Source organism: Prinia subflava, chromosome 8 (genome assembly GCF_021018805.1).
Source record: "Prinia subflava isolate CZ2003 ecotype Zambia chromosome 8, Cam_Psub_1.2, whole genome shotgun sequence".
Classification (NCBI taxonomy): domain Eukaryota; kingdom Metazoa; phylum Chordata; class Aves; order Passeriformes; family Cisticolidae; genus Prinia; species Prinia subflava.
In genome coordinates, this window is record NC_086254.1 from 3,823,180 (window position 1) to 3,843,295 (window position 20,116).

The 20,116-nt window shown below is 43.8% G+C and overlaps 1 protein-coding gene across 2 annotated transcripts in view; it reads right to left on the minus strand.

The window, feature by feature from the left end:
• LOC134553099 (sphingosine-1-phosphate transporter SPNS2-like) overlaps window positions 1–19,883 on the minus strand; it is a 133,767-nt gene extending 113,884 nt beyond the window's left edge. For both annotated transcript variants that reach the window (XR_010081032.1, XM_063402414.1), the window contains exon 1: window positions 19,448–19,883. Coding sequence is in view for 1 of the 2 variants with exons in the window: in XM_063402414.1 (XP_063258484.1) it covers window positions 19,448–19,742 (295 nt within the window). In the remaining variant the exon portion in view is untranslated. The remainder of the gene's footprint in view (window positions 1–19,447) is intronic.
• Window positions 19,884–20,116: the final 233 nt, after the last annotated feature.

The window sequence follows — 20,116 nt, forward strand, 5'->3', positions numbered from 1 at the left end:
TTTACTAGGACTGCAGGATATAGATTATATATTCAGAAATAAATCAGTTTGATTTTTTTCTTTCTTGGCTACTAGGAATCTGGGCTGCTCCTCCCAAAACGAAGAAACTGGGCTTTCATGTCAACTCAAATTCCCAATCAATGGATTTCATTTCTGTTCTGTCTCCTGCTCATTTTGCTCCCTCTTTGTGATGGAACTGACACTGAGGAATCAGAGCTGCTCTTTGCACACTGAAACTGAAACCAAATAGAGCAGATTTTCCTCCTGTGTTCAGAAACATGATCAGCAGTTTGACTTTGATATGGCCATTATTTAAAAACACACACACAACCTTTTTTAACCTGGAACTGACTTTCAGTTTCTGTCCTGACTTAGCTGTGTCCCTATCAGTGTCTGCTACAGGTAAGAAAATACACCTTGATATCCTCAATGGCAGAAACGGAGTAATCTCTTGCAATTCATGCATTTTAAATGGCCCATAATTTCAGAGAACACCATTAATTCATCTCCTCACATGTGGGGTCACAAACTGCTCTTCCCTCTCTTCTGATACACTAAGGGCCCGGAGGAGGACTGCAGATATTGAGGGACAATAGACATTAGATGTTAAAAATTCAAGTGGTAGAAATGAGAAAGACATTTATCACATGAAGACACACTCCATCCTACTCCCACCTTCTTTTTTGTATCATTTCCTCCTTTTTATATTGTTATTAATGCCATTTTTGGGGAGAGAGGAGGAAAAAATATTCACCTCGGACACACCACCCTAGGATACTGCCAAAAGAAAAGACTGCACAAAACATCTATAGACATAAGGTTCCTGCTGTGTGCTGGAGGCAGAATGTATCACCATTCAGCTAAATGCTGCAATAGAGAAGTAGAGAAAAACTACAGAAATTGCTTTGAAAACAAAAACAAAAAACTGCTTTCCTGGAGCTATCATCAGGTTTGCTTGTCAGATCAGATGCTTTTTTCCTATGCTCCATTCAAATGCAAAGAAAATGCTTGAGGAAAATTGCTAGTTCTGATGTTTACACCCTTCACATACGCAGCTGGAATGAGATTTCTGCTGTGGTGGAGCAACAGCACCAACAAAATAGTCTAAGCCTAATGGCTCACACTGCAAGCACTATTTAAACATATGCAAAGGATTTCTTGATTCCCTGCTACACATTTTCTAGTAAACTTCATGCTTATATAATTTTTAAGTACTTATTTTTACAACAAATTTTAGGAAAATGGGCCATCCAAGTGTAAGATGGGTTGGAAAGTAGAACTGGAGGAAGGAGGTTAATAAAGGTACATGGAGTAATCTGTATGTGGGTCTTGGGGACATGGTGACCTTGGCAGTGCTAGGAATGCACAGACTTGATGACCTGAAAGGTCTTTTCCAGTCTAAACAATTCTATGATTTCCTGAGAAAGCTCTCCACTTCAGCAAGGAAAGCAGAAGCTTCACAGAAGTTCCACATAAGGCAAATCTTTCCTGAGTCACCAGCGAACGTCTGTCGTGTTTTAGTTTCCATCTGACAGCAGCACACGCTCTTGCCTCATGCCATGGCTTTCCAAGGAAACACTTGGAGAATCAGCCCAGATTTCTAGAGAAGTAGGATTTAAGAAATGCCATCTCTTGTGAGATCTGGCATTCTCCTTAAAACAGCTGGTACTGACTGCTTTAAGACTAAGCTCTACAAACCCACATGGTTGTACAAAAAATCCTCCAAACAGGAAAAAAACAGGCTCTAAATCCAGAATACAATCCTGTCACATACAAAAGCTATTTATCTTCAGGTTTCATAGCAAAATTGAAAGGTCTACTTATTATTGTGGCCACTGTTGTGGCAATTATTATCTGTAGGGTGTAAATTTCCATCAGACATCAGCACCATATCTTTTCTTTTCTTGCAAACAGAAAAATGATGATTCCTGACACAAAAATCTTGCTCAGACATAAGACAGCAAGGCCACAGACTAATAGAGACACAAATGAAAAGAGAATACAAGAAAACCATGCATAATTTCTGTCCTTCTGACAGATATCCAGAGGTTTAGTTTGGATATCAGGAAAAATGTCTTCACGGAAAGGGTTGTCCAGCCCTGGCACAGCTGCCCAGGGCAGTGGTGGAGTCCCCATCCCTGGAGGGATTTAACAGATGTGGGGTACAGCACTTGGGGACAGGGGCTAGTGGTGGCCTTGGCAGTGCTGGGGGAATGCCTGGACTTGATCTTGGATATCTTTCCCAACCTAAACGAATCTATGATTCGATGCTGATCAGCTCAAGGCTCTTTTGGTTAATATAACAGCTGCAAAACAAACTCTGCATCCATAGAGGTACAAGTAAATAGAATCCTCTGCCCGTTGCTTTGTTAACAAAATGCTACCATGCCTTAAGGGTGTTATCTGGGGTTTTGCCCCCACAAAAATTTAATTGCCTAATCTTTCTTATCCGATCAGCACAGTGTCCCAGTACTTCGCTTATCAGCTGCTTATTCCCAGAAACCTGCCCTGCCCTGATCCTCTTAGTGCTGCTCCCCGAGTCACCTGCCAAAGCAACTACTTGTGTGGCCATGCCCAGAGCAGAGAGGGAGCAGAATCACCTGGAAAGGGAAGAGGGATGTATGTTATTGCATTACTTTCCCCTCCCTGCACAAAACAATGACTGATTTGCCTTATAAGACAAAATTACCAATTCTCCTGCCTACAAGTATTCCAGAAAGTCTTCAGAAATGAGCAAACACATTATTCCAGCTGAAGCATGTCCTAGTCCTCACCTCCATTGCTCCAGCTGGATACAGGCCAGTTCCAGAGCCTTCTAAAGTGCTCTGAGTTGCATCGATTTCCTCTTCAAATCCTTTATACGAACTGATATGTTCTGAAACACAGAAATTTCTGTCCCAACACAGGTATTTAAAAACCCTCCATCGACATATTTTTACTTAAAGCCCTTGCCCTCTTTCTCCCTTTCACACACACACTCTCTCTCAGAATAACCAGGGAAAGCTTCCTCTTTTAATGCACACTTCCATCAGTTGCAAACAAGAGGTGTGAAAGGAAATTAGGCATGCAAGTCAGCTCATTCACAAATTAACTGCCTATTCATTTGGAGGAGCACTGGAAGCTCTGCCAAGTAACAGGAGGTGAGCAGCAGTACTTTCCTGGCAGCCTGGAAACAACTGGAGCAGGTAGATGACAGCTACCTCCATTTCTCTGAGAAGCCATTTCAGGATCGACTCCTCCTGGTTGCTGTTCCCAGTTTCCAAGCACAAGGCAGACATCAGCATCATCACCAGCACTACACTATTAATGATAAACAACAAACTGACAGGGCCACTGGGAGTACTGATTGTTTGGGAGGAGTTTTTAAGTGCCAGAGAGCCTTGCTGTGCTAGGTGGGAGAGCAAAGCCAGAGGCTGTGCTTAGTTATCCCAGGGCACAGAGCAGGTCTGAAGAATGGTCTCCCTGGAAGAAGGGCCATTGTGTATTCCGTGTGTGCCTGCTGAGGGATCCTGATGTGACTGAGCCTCCCCTCTCTCCCTCTCATGCTTGCTGTCCTGCTGCCAGCACCACTGCCAGCATGCAGCAGCTGAGGAGCACAGAGAGTTCTGCAACAGGATCTGCCCCGGGGGCTCTGTGGGGATACAAACAGCAACACTCCATGGCAGTGCCCAAAACCAAGCTCTCTGTCCCTTCACCCATTTATCTTAACACAGGAAAATAAAGTAGTAAAATGTAGATCTCAGTTGTACAATATAAACACTCTGCAACTGCCCTGTATTCACACTAACATGAGGAGACTTAAGCCCAGCTATTTTCCTTCCAAACTTGACATTACTCAACTTTGATCAAGACATGCATATCCTTTCCTTTCTGAAACTTTTCAACCCAAAATAAACATTCCTCTTTCACAATTAAATGCCTCTATAGAAACCCACTACTAACATTTCACAGCACATTTGAAAAATAGATGCTTGCAGCCTATCGAGTAAAGCATTTTGCTTGAATTACACACTCCTCTTTCATGAAGTTCCAGCATGTGGTTTTGCCTTCCCTCCATCCCCGTGCCTGCACAAGAGAACACTGCAGGCCCATATTCTGCTTCATATTAATCAAGATAAAACCCCATTCGTTTGTTGAGGAGCAGATGGGGATGGTCAGCCTTATCACTGAGGGCTGCCAAGGGCAGAGAGGCTGAGGTAAGGAAATTCCAGTGAAGGAACCCATGCCACAGGTGATCTACGTGCTGAGCAGAGCTCCAATCTCCCGACACCAGCACGGCAGTGCCCTTAACTGCAGTTCCTAAGTGTAAATGGAAGCAGTACATAATTACTGGATAACCAAAGAGGCTCCCAAGGCAGTCCAGATTCAAGAGGCATCCATGACCACTTTAGTGAGCATCAAGACTTTGGCAAATTTTAGAGCTGAGCAGAAAAGTCAAAATACCAAGAGTTGAAAGTATCTTGATACTTCGAGACTGACCTCCATCCACAGCTTCAGTTACCTCATAAGCCCCTGAAGAGCTGAATTAATTGCATTTACTTGTCATGTCCTCTTACTTGAGAGATCCATACTAAGGCTATGAGAGTATTAATAGGCATAACAGCAAGAGATGCCAAGAGATAAAACTGATGTAAAAAGCAATCAACAAAGAGTAAGGTTAAATTTCTCAAAAAAACCCCAAATCCAACAAAAAACCCCCAACAAAACCAAGATGAAACCAAACTGAAATGATGAAAACCAGATCAAAGTGCAACTCATATCCATTTCTCCTTTCATATCAGCATTTCAAGTTCTGAGGTTTGATTAAAAATGATACATTTTTTCAGTTTATGATGTAACAGTTAAACATATGGCATAAAATGAAGAGACTGGGTGCTAGCTGAACCTCAAAGCATGTAGCTAACGATTTCAAACCAGCCAAAGGCTCATAGCAGTTGCTGATCCTTCTAGCAGCTGATAGGAATTAAAGAGCAGGGCACATTATTTGGAAAATTCTTGGATTTTCCATGACAAATGCCTCAGAATTGTCCCCATAGTATCTTGATCTCACATATTGAAGTACTGCAGAAGAGGACAGCCTGTTTCTCCAGCACACCCTTCTGCTGGATGGTTACACTGCTTTCCAAGGGTACAAACTTTACAGCTAACACACAACCCATGTGCTGCCTCGGCACTCACGGCAGGCACCTCCTGCAGCCCTGCTCATCCTCACTGCCTTCCCAGGGCGTTCTGTCCCAGCAAACCCAGAGCTGCTCATCCTCCCGGCAGGGCAGGAGCCTCCAGCTCCACCAAACAGAGAAAAACCATGCTGAAAAGTGTTCAGAAGTGTTCAAAATTCCAGCTCAGAAAGAGAGAGCTGCCCATGGCCAACATTTCTAAAGGCAAAATTACAGCATGCGGGAATTACAGATCTGCAGACAAACCAGCAATTTCTGAGGAATTCAAGTCACCAGAAGCGACAAACAAAATTAGACACAGTCTCCTTTTAACCTCATCTCTATTTTAAGATGAGGTTAATCTTAACCTCATTTTTTTTTTTTAAAAAAAAAGAGGGTTTGTATATATTTTGCTCAAGTTTCCATGAAATTGGGCTGAGACTGTTTAAGAACAATGTTTCTCCATAATTTACTCTCTTTACCCTAGGATGTGTGAAATTATGCCCGTGCCTGTACAAGGAGGTTTCTCTCAGCCTCAGTCATTTAACAGTGACAGAATCACCCAGCAAAGATAAAATTGAGTAGCCACATGATAATTTCCATCATCTTTGCAAACATGCTGCTTGACTGGAGGCTGTTAGCTCTGGTTTTTTTTTGGTTTTTTTAGGTTCCCTTACATTCTTTCAGTCTTCTCCCAACTGGGGACACTACTAGAGTCAAAAGGCAGCTCTTTCCCAAACTGGCTCTCACCCATCTACATGTCAATAGACTGAACTATGGAAAAACAAAACAAGACCCAAACCAATTTCCACCCCTCCACTCAATAACAATAAAATCACACAACAGCATCTTTAAAGCCATGCCTGTTCATTTGGATAATTACTCTAACAGCCCATCTAAGCACGGCCTCAGCCCTGTCCCCAATGGAGAGACCAAAACCTGAAGGAGAAAGAGGAAACAGCTCATCTGCTGAACACAATGTTAGGAAATGTGAGGTGAACATTCCTCACCACAGCGAGATAAATGTTCCCACCCCAGCACAAAGAAAGGGTTCATATTTCATATATTTTCCATTGTTTGAGCTTGCTTGTACATAAGCAACTACATTTAGCAATTACCAATGGGAGAGACTGAGCAGCTAAAAAGATTATCACGTTTTTAACAATGCAACAGCAGAATCAATGAGGGAGGCTGCACCCTGTTCAGTTCCACTAATGTTCTCCAATTCCAGTAGAGAGCCACCCTTCCATGGGTACTGTTACCTGTAACACTCATTGCATCACCTGCTGCACAAATGGAAATTATCCTTCACATGAAAAGTTACCCTTGGTAGCAGCAGTGAACCCCAGAGGAAGGCAAACACCACTGTTTAATGCTTAGTCTAAGCAGGGCTCTGCACTCATCCTGTCCCACTGCTGGTAGAAAGGGAGTGGATACACATCCGTAGAGAACCAAAGAATTCTGGATTGGAACGAGTCAGTACTTTGATACATAAAATATTTCAATGAGACAGCTCTGTGACATAAGGAAATACCCCTGTAAGTAGTGATGGAGGCGGTGGTTTTAGACTGGTTTGACTCCAAGGAGTTCATCAGGCAGTGAGGAGCACAGAGGAAGGACTTGCACAGCCCTGGCAAGTCCCACAGCCTGGTGCCTGTTCCACACTCGCGCTGCTGCATCCCCACCCTGCCCAGACGGCAGCTGCTGCGGCTGGCACCGGGTCCTGCACAGGGAAAGGGCAGCAGTCCTGTACTCCAGGGAAGGCACAATGCCCAAGGACCTCAATAGAAACAGCAAGAAAGGCTTCACCGACCTACAAAGGCTTTCAAAGAGAAGTCTGCAGTGTTGCATGAGTGACTGCTCCAGCTCCAATGACACAGCATCCTCACACAGCTATCACTGCCCAGCAAGCGCTGCCTTTATGTGTTCAACAGAAACCTCCTAACACTGCCTGCTCTAGCTTTCATTACATGCTCTGAAAGCACTCTTCTACTGGACCCTTACAAAAATAATGCAGAGTGTTTATGGACAAAGACAAGCTTTACAAGGCTGGCAAAGAATTAAGTGTCCTTAAAACTATTAATTGGGATGGAAGGAACAGGGAACGCTTATCAGTGCAGGCTGCTGGCACACGAGGTCCCAGCAGCAGCCAGACACGGCAGGTGCAGGCGATGAAATCTGTGTGCACATTCTGCAGGGACAGCTTCAAACAGAGCTGCTCTTCTCTGCTGCCGCTGCTTCATTTGATTACTCACAAGCGAAAGCCGGGGGGAGGGAGGGGAGGAAAGCAAAGACAGGAGCGAGGACCCTCTGGGCACCCATGCGGAAGGTCCTGGCGCCCGCAGCTGCGGTCTCAGCACAGGGCCCTGAGCAGCATCTCCGTGAGATGACAGGAGCACCAGGCAGCTGACACGGCCCGAGCCTCTGGGACACGACAAATGACTCGCTTTCCCCTCAGCAAACCACACACCGCACGGCAATCGGGGCTGGAAAGAGGCAGTTCTGCATTTAAAGGGGAACGGGTCCGGGCAGGAGGGTCTGGGACATCCCCCACTCGCACTGTCCCGATCGCCTGTGGGTGCTGCACTCTTTCAGCCAACCAAGGCTTTTACTACCCGGCTTTTTAACAACTGCCAGGAGACTCTTTTGTAACAATAATCTCTAACCTAAAATTATCCAAAGTGTGCTCTTGTTACCCTCTAGCCCTGAAATCTTATAGAAGAACCCTGGGACTGTTCCTTTAAAGACGGAACAATTCAGTCTCTATTGAATTCTGGGTTAAAAGGGAAAAAAAAAAACCCAAAGCAAAAAACCCAGAGTCTAGGATTAGGTCCTCCAGACTAAGCCCAAGAATATCACTAAAGAAGAAAGATCGCTCTAGTTGGGATATTTAGATACAAGATATTTTTAAATCTACCTTAAAATTGTTATGACACTACCTACCAGAGTCTAATTATACTTTTGTAATTATATGTATTAATATCTAAAGTGTGTAATTACAAAGGAGCCAATATATTTTAGAAACATCATACTTATAAACCTATTTTTTTAAATAGAAACTTCCTGCATGACTGTAAGAACTGTATTTTAGTTCTCCTGTCTTGATGACTCAATAATAGCAGAGGCAACTGGAGTCCACATGTTTGAATGGAAGCTGCAAACAGGGATCTTCTATATTATGTCAAAGGCACTGATCAAAAAAAACCCACCCAAACCATGATCCTGCAGAATAGAAGAAACACCTGAAAGCAATAAAAAATAAAATAGAATAAAATAGAATAAAATAGAATAAAATAGAATAAAATAGAATAAAATAGAATAAAATAAAATAAAATAAAATAAAATAAAATAAAATAAAATAAAATAAAATAAAATAAAATAAAATAAAATAAAATAAAATAAAATAATAAATTTTCTTCTTAGCAGCTTCCTTCATTCAAGCAAAAACTTTTATGCATTTGTTTTAATCTACAAAGAGAACTGGAGCATTGAAAAAGAGAGGACTTGCCAGCCAAAAGTGATTAATGGAATTTACAAACATCTTAATTATCAGATCAGTGATCCAAATCTAAGAACTGGTGGTGTCCACACCGTGGCTGAGCCTGCCTGGTGTTTCTGACCACAGGCAGAACATCTGTGAGTGCCTGGACAATCCGAGCTCTCGCACTGCTGGGCCCTGCCGTGCACACAAACCTCCCCCACAGGCAGCAGTGGCCCAGGAAATCTCTCCCACTCAGGACTGAAGGGGTTTGTGCCTCAATTGCAAAGATCTGAGTGAGTAAAACCAGACATCTTCAGCTTACAAAGCCCAGTAATTTCTAAATGGTGATGGATGTGTTTCCCATTCACAAATAAATGAGAAGGGATGGTATCATAGAGCTTGACTAAATATTTAAAGCAAAAATGTTAAATCCTGATTCAGATTTCATTGCACGTGCTTACAGACAGAGACCTTTCCCCAGCCACTCACATAACTTCTGGTTTTATTCAAACGTCAGCTCCACTTCTAATTTATTCTTGTTAAGTGGCTCTCAGCAATGCAAGTGATTTAAATGCACACTTGAGAGGCAAATGTAAGCTTGCAATAAGGTGCAGTTTGACATTTGAACCATTAGGTATTTTTGAACATAGTATGACTGCAGGAGCATTACTAATTTTGGCCACTTCCAGACAGAAGTTTAAAAAGCACAATGAAATGCAGACCAAAAGTGATTTACCTCTCTTTTCTCCAGCAGCTGTTGCAACTCTCTTGATTCACAGTCCAAAAACTTGAAAATTTTAGTAGCTTTGTAGTAACATAAAGTAATCCCACTGCACCTTAAAGAGCTGACAAAAAATGTGCCTTAATACCACATGCATCTCAATACACCTTTAAGAACAAATGTAATTTTAACTTGACTTGGAAAAGTGTTTTAGCTTCTAAGAGTGCCACTTCTTCAATGCCCTCAACTCCAGCAGCTTAAGAGCATGACCCAAAATTTAAGTCATGGAAGGTCTGCCTTCATGGTAGGAGGGTGTTAAAGCACATATAAAGCAGTGCATGACCTTCCAAAACTGGCCCCAGCTTACAAAGTAACTGAGCAACACTCATTTATGCCCAGATGGAAATGCCAACATGTAAGAGGTGAAAATTTTGACTACATAAAAATATGTTTCATGAAGGAAATAGCAAGTGACCCTAAACCTTAGCACATCTGCCAAGATCCTGCTATAATGAAGTAATGAAGAGAATTCGTTAATTTTATTGCTTTTGCAGCTTCTGTACAGTTCAAGGTACACCCCAGAGCCGAAAAGCACACAGCAACATATGCTGGGCAGGTGTTGCTAACTGCTCCTGAGCATGTAGCATCTCTGTATGTGTAAAAAGGAGATTAAATAAACAAAGAGGTAAAGGAAATAGAGTTGGTTATATCCTCAATGACTAAGAAATGGTGTTGGAGAGAAGGGCAAGGGAGGAGAGCAGGAGATGCACTCTCTGTGTGAGGCACCAGTGGCTGGGTGCCCAGTGGCTCCCAACAACCTCATGTTCTGAGCACTGACTCAAGGTTTTTCATTAGGGATTGACTAATTGCTTGTGCAGTCCGTACGTAAGTGCAGATGAGCAAAGCACCACTATTCCTCTTATTTAGAGGGGAAAAACCCCATCTTCCTTGTCCTAATACCAGCTGGGAATAAAACACGCAAACACCACATATTAACTGATCATCAGAAGCTCAGGAACCTCAGCACATCGTTCTTACAGTCAAAAATCAATGACTAGGAGCCAATACTTGGCATTTTCTGTACCTTGTTATAAGAGAGTCATCATGGAGAGATTAATGTTTGCCCTTCCAAGCACTATTACTCAGATACTTTGCTTGGTACTTCTGAGTGACAAATTCCTGAAAAATTGCAAAGGAAAACAAAAAGTCTCATATCCTAATACTATTACATTAAATAATTTTTTGTCCTCTGTCTTCTCTTCCCCATGAGAAAAGGAACTAACACATCCAAGACGGAGCTGATCAGGAACTGTCAGTTTTAATCAGAACACTGTAGCTGTCAGTCACCAGTGGCCCTTGGGTATTTTGTTTCCTGAATATATAAAAGATGGTTATCCTGAAAGTTAGTCAGCATTTCTGGCTGCTAGACGGAAATAACAAGACTATTAGAAATGTTTTAACACTGGTATAACTGCACAGTATTTGACTTCTAATAGCTCAGCACACCAACACAGGCAATGCCCCCTCTTTATGAGCCACACTGGTGCAATAGTGCACAGTTGGTATTTATTAATAGTGTTGCAATTCTGTATTAATTATTATTTAGCACTGAGAACATGCACGAAACTGCACAAAATTAGTGCCTGGCCCAAAGTGCTTAAGCAGCTCTGATTCAGCATCCCATAAGCAACGATTCATCCACCAACCTGCCCAGGGTTGGACAGCAGTGGCACTTGGTCAGCGGATGTCACATCAAATTATTTACATCCTACAGCCTGGGACAGCCAAGCCCCAGTGGGTCTGGCTGGGGCAAAGTTTACAAGCACCAGTCTGTTGGAAAAAAACACCCAACACTAAAGGCAATGTGAAAATGAGAATACAGTATCTTAGGCAGAATTATTAGAAGAGAAATCCTGTCATAGTCTCCCATTTTCAAATGAAAAGTCTCACTGAAGAGGAAAAGAGCAAGAGCACACAGTGATTTGTGAACTTCCCAAACTGCCCACCTGGTAGGAAAGCTGTACTAAAGCAGCTGCCTAACCCAGGATTAAAAGCAAAACTTCCAAGGTCATCACCACCACACAGGCACAAATCATGAAATGGAAACGTGACAGGCAGAGAGAAATGAAAATTGTAAATCAACAATAGGGCAAGACCCCCCCCCACTGCCCCCCCTTTCAGATCCAGACTGCTTTGTTGGCAAACCCTCCTGAAGGATCACTCCTCTGAAAGGAGAATATGCAGAGAGCACAGATCAGCAAATCTCAGGACAGCCATGGGAATCAGAGTCAACCTTCAGGCAGGTTTAATTTCAGGCCCTGCAGACTTCACACAGACACAGAGTCCTGTCGCCACTGTCAGTTCACCCATTTTTGTTGTTTTCCATATTGCCAAGAACACACAGCTGTATTCTAAGACAATAATGACATGTTATTAATACAAATAGAGAAAATAGGAAGCTATGAAACAAATAATTAACTGTGATCTGTTATTTACATAATTATTGGCAGAAGCCTAAACAAGGAGTAAGATGGATTACTGCAGCTTTGGTTCAATGCAGCCTTAAAATAAAAAAATTAAACAAAAAATCATCACATGCCAAGGCTGAAAGGATTTTCATTCCAGCATGGGGTTCTCTCACTCTGCCAAGCCAAGCTCCAAGCTGCAGCTATTCTCGAGATAAACACTGATCTTTACCCCCTGATCTTCTGTTCAGCTACTGCAGTTGCTGGCCACCAGCAGAAGCACAACAAATGTATTTAAAAAAAATACAAAAAAAGAAGAAAGAAACAAAAAATCTCTATGGGAGATAGTATTGCTCACCAACAACACAATCCTGGTATGTTCAAATTGCTCAAGCCTGAACTTAGGACAGGCAAGGCATAAAGCCTAGTTTTTCTTCTGTATTTCTGTCCTTCTCTAAAGCTAAAATTGCTCTATGATTTCAGTTGTGCAGGAGATCAGTTCTGGAGAAGGAGGATTGCTACTTAACTCCTCAAAACCAGAAGTACAGAATAGGTGGGAGTAGCTACGTTGCTCTCTTGACATGCCCCACTGCTGACTAGAAGGTTCAGCCTGACAGAAGAATTCCATTCCTTACTCTGTCATTTTATATAGTGAGAGATAACGTGGTGGTTCCAGCCTTGCCTTGTGCAGAGGCTTCCATGAAACACACAGCACCATGAAGAGTGGAAAGAGCCACCAGAGCATCCTGGACAGCTCATTCAAGGGCCTTCCAAAAGAAACCTCCAGCCACTCCTGACTGGTGACAGGCAGGCCCAAAGTCATGACCACGAGTGGGAAGGATTCTGCATCCCTTCAGTCAGCCAGGATCCCCCACATTCCCATCCTCCTGGTTTTTTATATACTGCTGTAAAACCAGGAGCACAGATATTGGTGCTCCCTCCCTTTCACTTCCTTTCTCTGCAACCCTACAGAAATAGCTGGGTTACATCAGACAAAAACACACACAAAATAACAATGGAAACAGATGTGTCAAGAAAAGAAAAACCATGCATGCAGTTCAGCAGTTCTAGGTAGGGTACTCATCCAGCTGATGAACTGCAGGGTGAGATGTTTTACAGCACTGAAGTCAAAGGAGGCATCTAGTAGTGAAGAACTCAGTAGTAATGACTGGGGGATTGTTGTTTGGTGTGGGTTGTTTGGGGGTTTCTTTCTCTTATTTTGCCCCTACCTGTCTCAGATTTGCCTCTTGATTTTCAGACCAAGAATTTCAGACCAGTTCACCAAAAATCCAATTTACAGGCGAGGTCCATGCCAAAATCTGTACTCAGACTTCTCTGGAAACCATGAGGTGCTGTTCACCTCACTTACACCTCTCTGGGCTCTGAGCCCAAGCCCATTTTACTTAGCTCCCATTAACTTCCGTGGCCCCTTAGGCACCTCACAGGTTCTCTGTAGAACTCATTTTGCACACACATTATTTTTTCTAGAACATTCATCACCCTACATCTATAGTGCCAATTTCCACTAAACTCTCTCAGCCAGCAGGGCATCATCCTCCTGTATCCATTTCCAACAGACACCTTCATCCTTTCTCCTGTGACACTCATCATGTTTGGAAGATGCTGTTTGTAACCTCTTGTTGAAAGCTGCCCCTTTCTTGCCTCAAATCCCTCCTCACCCCTTGGCTATACTGCCTCCCAAAATGCTCCATCTGCTCATCTTCCAGGGCCTCTCCCAGTGACCAGTGCTGTCTCTTGTGTTCCTCTGACTCTCCATCCTTGGCCTGCAGCTCTCTGATATATCATAGATGTGGAAAATAAGTACTTTCCAAAAAATGGTGGGTTTTTTTCTGATTAAAAAAAAATATCAGGGGTTCCTAATTTTTATCTGTCAAATAAAATCATGTTTTTTTCTTTAAATCTCCTGAACAGGAACCAAGAGTTTTTCCTGATAGTTATAAGGAACCTCACAACCTTTACAAACCTAATTTGATGCAGGTAATACATTAGAACACCTTTCAACCACAAGTTCCTCAGCAATTGAAATACCAGGCAAGAGCTATGGGATTTCATATTACAGGAAAAGTCACCAGTTTCTAACAATATCTGTTCAAATTTATAACCCACCATGCTACGTCATCAGCAGCTTATTTGCTTCTCAAGCACAGTGTACCAGAAAAAATGAAGAGTAAATGTTCTCAGTTATTACCATTTATTATACAAGTTGAGTGATAGAATTTAACCCTATTGCAGTTTGGTATAGTATTTGAAAACTCTGAAGGAATGATTAGAGATTTCCCACACTTTTGACCAGAGAAGCTTTATCACAAAGCTGCTGGTATTGACAGTCACAGAGATGAAGGGACTAATAAGATCATTACATTATTCCTAAGAACACACTCAATATTTATGAGTATATTAACTCCATGTAATAAAGGCCACATTCTCTGGCTGTGATGTCTTGGATGCTTTGGGGATAAAATTAATCAACATGCATGAAAGAGGATCTCAGAGTCAAACAGGAAAATCTGCACATAATAACAAAGTTACTATCTGGCAAACCTACAGCACAAGGAAGAAAAAAATACTATGATTAAACATAATAAGACTTCACTTGAAATGTAAAATACTCTGGAACAAATCCTGCCAACTCGCATAAGAAGCAGCAAACAGGAAGCAGCAGCCTTTGCAATAAAGCCATCACACAGGGAAAACAGAACACCAGGGAACGAGATGCTATGGAACAGTCCCCCCACTGCTGCACAGCACCTTCTGTCTCCTGCTTTTGAAGTGCACCAGCTTCAAGTCTTACTTCTGCTCCCAAGGCAGGACTTGTTGAATTTGGAGTCAGTAGCAGGTCCCTGCTGCCCCAGTAAAACACTGTCATCCTTTCACAAACTCTCACGTGTGTGAGCTGGCGGCACTGCAGGCTCAAGTGCATTCTGTCATTATTATTTTCTAGTATTTTCCAGCATTACATTCCTTCCAGAGCTCTGTCCTGGGTGCTTGCACTGCCTCTTAACGCTTCCCTCCCTGAAGCTATAAGCACTGAGCACAGTCTTGTTACAAGGGGAGAAGGGGCTCTTTTTATCCCAGTCCATGTGAATTCTCTGACTACATTCACTAAGAAACACTCAATGGGGCACTATGTGAGTATCAGAAATGTGAGCTCACAAGTAAAAAGAAGCAGTTTTGGCTCACAACCTCTTGAATGTCTTTGCACTTGAGAGTTAGTGCTGAACCTTTCCTAACCCTTCAGCTGGAGTCTGTACTACATAGTTGTAAACTTGACTTTCAACTTTCAGTGATCATTTGCATGTATGTATCTTCAAAGAATGGCATTTGATTTGCAACTATGTGTTGTAATGAGAGGCTAATTAACACAAATATAGTTATTAGCAAGTTGCAGACATTTAAAGGACAAAACCAGCAGACCAAAGTCTGTGACATACTGTGTGACAGGGATGGAGAACCTCAAGGATGAACTGATACCAGCCAAGGCTGTGCCTCTAACTCCATTACCACAAGCAAATCACCAGCATTCTGCAACTTGGTTTCCCCTTCTGTAGTGGGATAGTGAGACTCATTTACTTTGCTGGGTAGTTCTCCAGCTTAATTAAATCGTTACCTTTAAATTAAAGCACTACAGAAATGCCAGGAAGTAGCATCTGAATTAGAAGGTGGAGGTGACACCCTAATGAAGCAAGACTATTTTCATCGTCAACAGCAGGCACAGTAAAAGGTCACCCATGGTATAATTGTGAAACCACATTCCAAGCTTCTGAAGGCAAGATGACTTTTCCCAAAACTTCATTAAGGAAGAAGATATGTCCCAGCATCGTGGGATGGCTGCAATCCTGCAGTTTCACAGGAAATCTACAATGGCTTCATTACTTTTGTTTTCCCCTTGTCCTTACTCGTTTGCTGTCCTAATAGCAGTGAAATACCACAGCTTTTGAAAGGATGCTTTTTCCACAGGCAACTGTTTTCAGTATGATCAAAGAGCTATTAAGAAAATTGCAGAGGATCATTTCCCTTCAAGTTGGTAATGCTCAGCACTGATTGAGTTTTCAATCTTTTCTTTACAAAAGCCACAGTAGAGGCACTTGTACTTTTTGTCTGGGACAGCTTCTCCCAAACATCAGTATATTCCAACATACTCCACACACACTGGAAATTTCCAACTCCCTGTAAACATAAGGAAATTATTGAAATACCCACTACTGCTGTGCAGACTCCTTATTTTTAAGTGCTGGAAGAAACTTCATTTAAACCTTAAGAAACAGGCCGGTCCTTGGTGGAGGCCCATTTTCATCATGTATTCCCAAAAGAGCTGCAAACTTGGTGTGAGGTGTGAAGCTGTGTGTGCCCTGTATCTTGGAAACTGCACTCGAGCTCTGTCCCAGATACCAAAAAGGCATATCCCATCGTAAACTCATTTAGTCCATTCTGGGAAGTCATTAAACCAAAACCAGGACAACAGGCAGCTACTTCCTCGTGTGTGCTAGCCCTTGAAAAAAAAGATTATCCAAAATCAGCTCATTATACACAATATTTATGTGTCCAGAGTGTAAACACCAAGAAGTAACACATTTGCTGTTCAATTTGTAGCAATATAAAAGCTTTTACTTTTAAGGCCAATATGTGTTATAGGACAGGACAGCCTACTTCTTTCTACTACATAAGGTGCTCTTACATTGACTGGATACATACTATATAGCTTCTGTGAGGATTTATTAGAAAATAGTGAAAGATGCTCAGGAAATTACACCAGGAAATAACTCTGTATATGATTTTTTCCCCTCAGTAAATAAATACATACTTGCATATACTTGTGTTTATATATATATAAATTATATATATATATATCTCAACACTATTTTATATATATATAACCACTATATAATATACACACATATATATAAACACACTAAATATACACTTGCATTTTCTTATACTTTTTGGAAGACTAAAATTATTTCAACCAAGTTCCCAAGTAAGACAGAAGACGTACTTTGAGTATCATGCCCATACAGCTGGATACTCTGTTTGCTTATGTCTGTCTGCCCTTAGGTGTTCTGCTAATTGCTTTTGAGGCCACTGACCTGCCTTTGACTAAATTTCACAGCAGGAAGAAGTCCCAAAGCTTCCAATACTTTCATTTTAAAAAAATGGTTGGGTAGATGCAAGACTCTTACAAGACAAGAAGAGAAAGGCTAATGACAAAGGTCAACTATCATTTGACATCAAAGAATCCACAGCAGGGATCACCCTAGAGACAAATCCTCAGGAACCAGTTTCCATTGGTACTGCTGCCCTTCTAACACTTGTTCCAAATAGAGCTGGAACCAGAAATTAATTCCAGTTCTCACAACAGTCCACTGGCCTTAGGTAAATCATAACTTCTGATGCTACTTCCCCTGCCATAATGTGGCTGGTGTTAAAATCCCTTATTACGTTGCTGCAACAATTCATATTTGAAATGTACTTTGAAGGTCTGGAGAGTTGTATTTACTAATTATTACCTGTCTTGAGACATGAGCTGAATATTCAAAGTGCTAGCTTGATTCATCTGCAAGTGCACATCACATAAGCATGTGGTATGTACTAAGACTCAAAATACAAAAGTAAAGATTACTTTTAGGGAAGACTTTATAATCAAGTCAGTTTTGAGCTCAAAACATATAATTTTTATTACCACAACTCTTCCATTACACTGGATTTAAATTATTTCATGTTTTAGATTAGCACTTTATATAACACCAGTTTGAAAAGTAAATACCAATTGACAGAAGACAAAAAGTCCATGCAAAGTTTGATTCCTTCCCCAAAGGCAAGTCTGATGTCTGAGATCTTAAACCTTTGATATCAAGCTGAATGTTAATAGATAAGTTCCACAGGGCAATTATTGAGCACAGTAATGCCAGAGCTTGTCCTGGAAATACCAGCAATCACAGCCCTGGGTTTGGCAATGCCACTTTACAGTGGGCAGGCATTTTTATCTTCTGCTTGGTCAAGCACCTTCCAGCCTTTCCAGAAAAGAAGATACTTTCAGTTCTTGCAGGCAGCAAATTCAGATTGCAAAGGTCTCGGTGGAAGTGCTAGAGCAAATAGGTAAACTAGATGTGATTTTTTTTAAGAATTCATGAAGGGGGGAATAGCTTCCTAAAAAGGAAACTTCAATGCATTAAAGGTGCTTTGTAGTGAAACTCTCCTTAGAGAGGTCCCTATTTGAGGGCAAGGGAGCACACTACAATTTCTTTCAATAATAACACATTAACATTGTAGCTTCAAGCTTCCTTCTGTAACAGACTGACTACCAGCCGAGTACTCAGTATCTCCCAATACTGGCCTTTACATTTCCTGAAGGAACCAGCCACATCTAAAAAGAAAACCAAAAAAAGCCACAACAGTGCCAGCTAAATTTTCCTTCTAATCCTCCCCATCTCCGTACTCCAGACAAAATAAATACAACCTGGCCAACTTATTCTGACAACAGTGACTTAGATTTATGTCCCCTGCTCTCTATCACTGCCCTACAAACATATATTATTTTAATGTAGTATAAACAAATATCACATTTGCTTAACACCACATTGAGTCCTAGTGATTAAAACATATGTATGCACAGAGAAAAATTTATACATGCACAAACCCCTTTGTAAGCTCTGAAGATAAAATTATCAGTATTGCCAAACAGAGAATATGTATTATATTCTAATGACATGAGACAGTTGATTACCAACAAGCCTACTTCATTTCTAATTAGAAAAAGTTCAGCGATGATCTTCTTCCCTGCTGTTATTGCCTGACAAGAATAAACAAGGAGTCCTCTCTAGGGATGGCACAGTAAACATCCAAACAGACATTGCAGTGGAGCTGAGCTGAGTAGTAGTAAGTACTGAGGAACATAGTGGTTCACACGGTACGGCTGGCCGCACTTCCACCAGCGCATGATTTTAAGTGTTTACCTCGAGAAAACCGAGCTTTGCAAAGTGCACTGCAGCTGCCCAGCAGCTCCTCCCGCGCCCGCTCCTGCCAGCTCCGCTGTCACCTGCTCGGGAGTTCTGCAGGGACCCTCCTTGGCACAGGGCTGAAGGGCAGCCGGGTGTTCAGGCTGGACGCACTCCGCAGAAACAAAGCGAAGGGGATTTGCTCCGCTGCGATTTCCAGCCAAGGACACAGGGCGCTCGCACGCCTGTCTCCCGTCTGGAGCGGGCTGTGTCCCCCCGGCCGCAGCTGCACCTGCCGCCCGCAGCGCTCACCCCGCGCCGGGATCGATAGCGCGGCTGCCATCGCCCCCCGCTCCCACCGCCCGCAGCCGCCGCTCCCTCCCGAGCCCCACCGAGCACCGATTCCGCCATCGAGCCCAGACAAACAAAGGGCGCTCCTCTAATTTTCGATAACATTCAGACAAACTAGAGAACAATACCGGAGGGGCCGCACAATGGGCACCGGCCGCGCCGCATCCCTCACGCCATCCCTCCCTCTCCAGCCCCGGCACGGCGGGCGAGCCCCGCTGACCCCAGCCCGGGACTACCCTGGGGACGGCGGCGGCTGCAGCGTGCCCGGGAAGGGCTGTCCTCACACGGGGGATGCCCTCACAGCCGCGGGGTGCGCTCACCTGCCACGGTGTACCGGTCCAGGTAGTTGAGCACGTTGCCCACACTGAGGATGCCGGCGGCCGCTACCCGGGCCCTGCCGAGGGTCGGCGCCTTGCGGAGGGCGGCGGGGCGGTCGAGGTGCTTGCCGGCCGCCGGAGGGTTCATCCTGCCCGACAGCGTCTGCACCTCGCCCTCGGCGCCCCGGCCGCAGCAGCCCCGCTCGCCGTCCTCCTCCTCCTCCTCGTCGCCAGCTCGGAGCCGCCCGCCGCAGCCCGGGCTGCTGCCGGAGGAGCCGTCGCTTTCCAGGCACATCATGGGCTGCGGGAAGGAATCTCGGCGTGCGGGAGCCCGGGCGGGGTGACCGACGGACGGACGGACAGAGGGACGGAGAAGGCGAGCGGAGCGCGCTCAGCGCCGCATCCCGCGGTCGCCCCGAGCCTGCCCGGGACAGGCCGGCTCTGACAGCCCGGGCGGGGCCGCGGCCGGCGGGGCGGGCCCGGGGGAGGCTCCGCCCCTGCCCCGCGCCCCGCCCCGCCCCGGCGGCCGTGCGGCCCCGCCCCAGCGGCCCCGGGGGTCCGTGAGCCCGGCCCGGGGCGGCCCGGCAGGGCGGCTCCTCAGCCGGCCCGTACGGGTGCGCCCTCAGCCGTGCTGTTCACCACCCCTTCAGCCGCCCACGGAGCAGCCCGTGG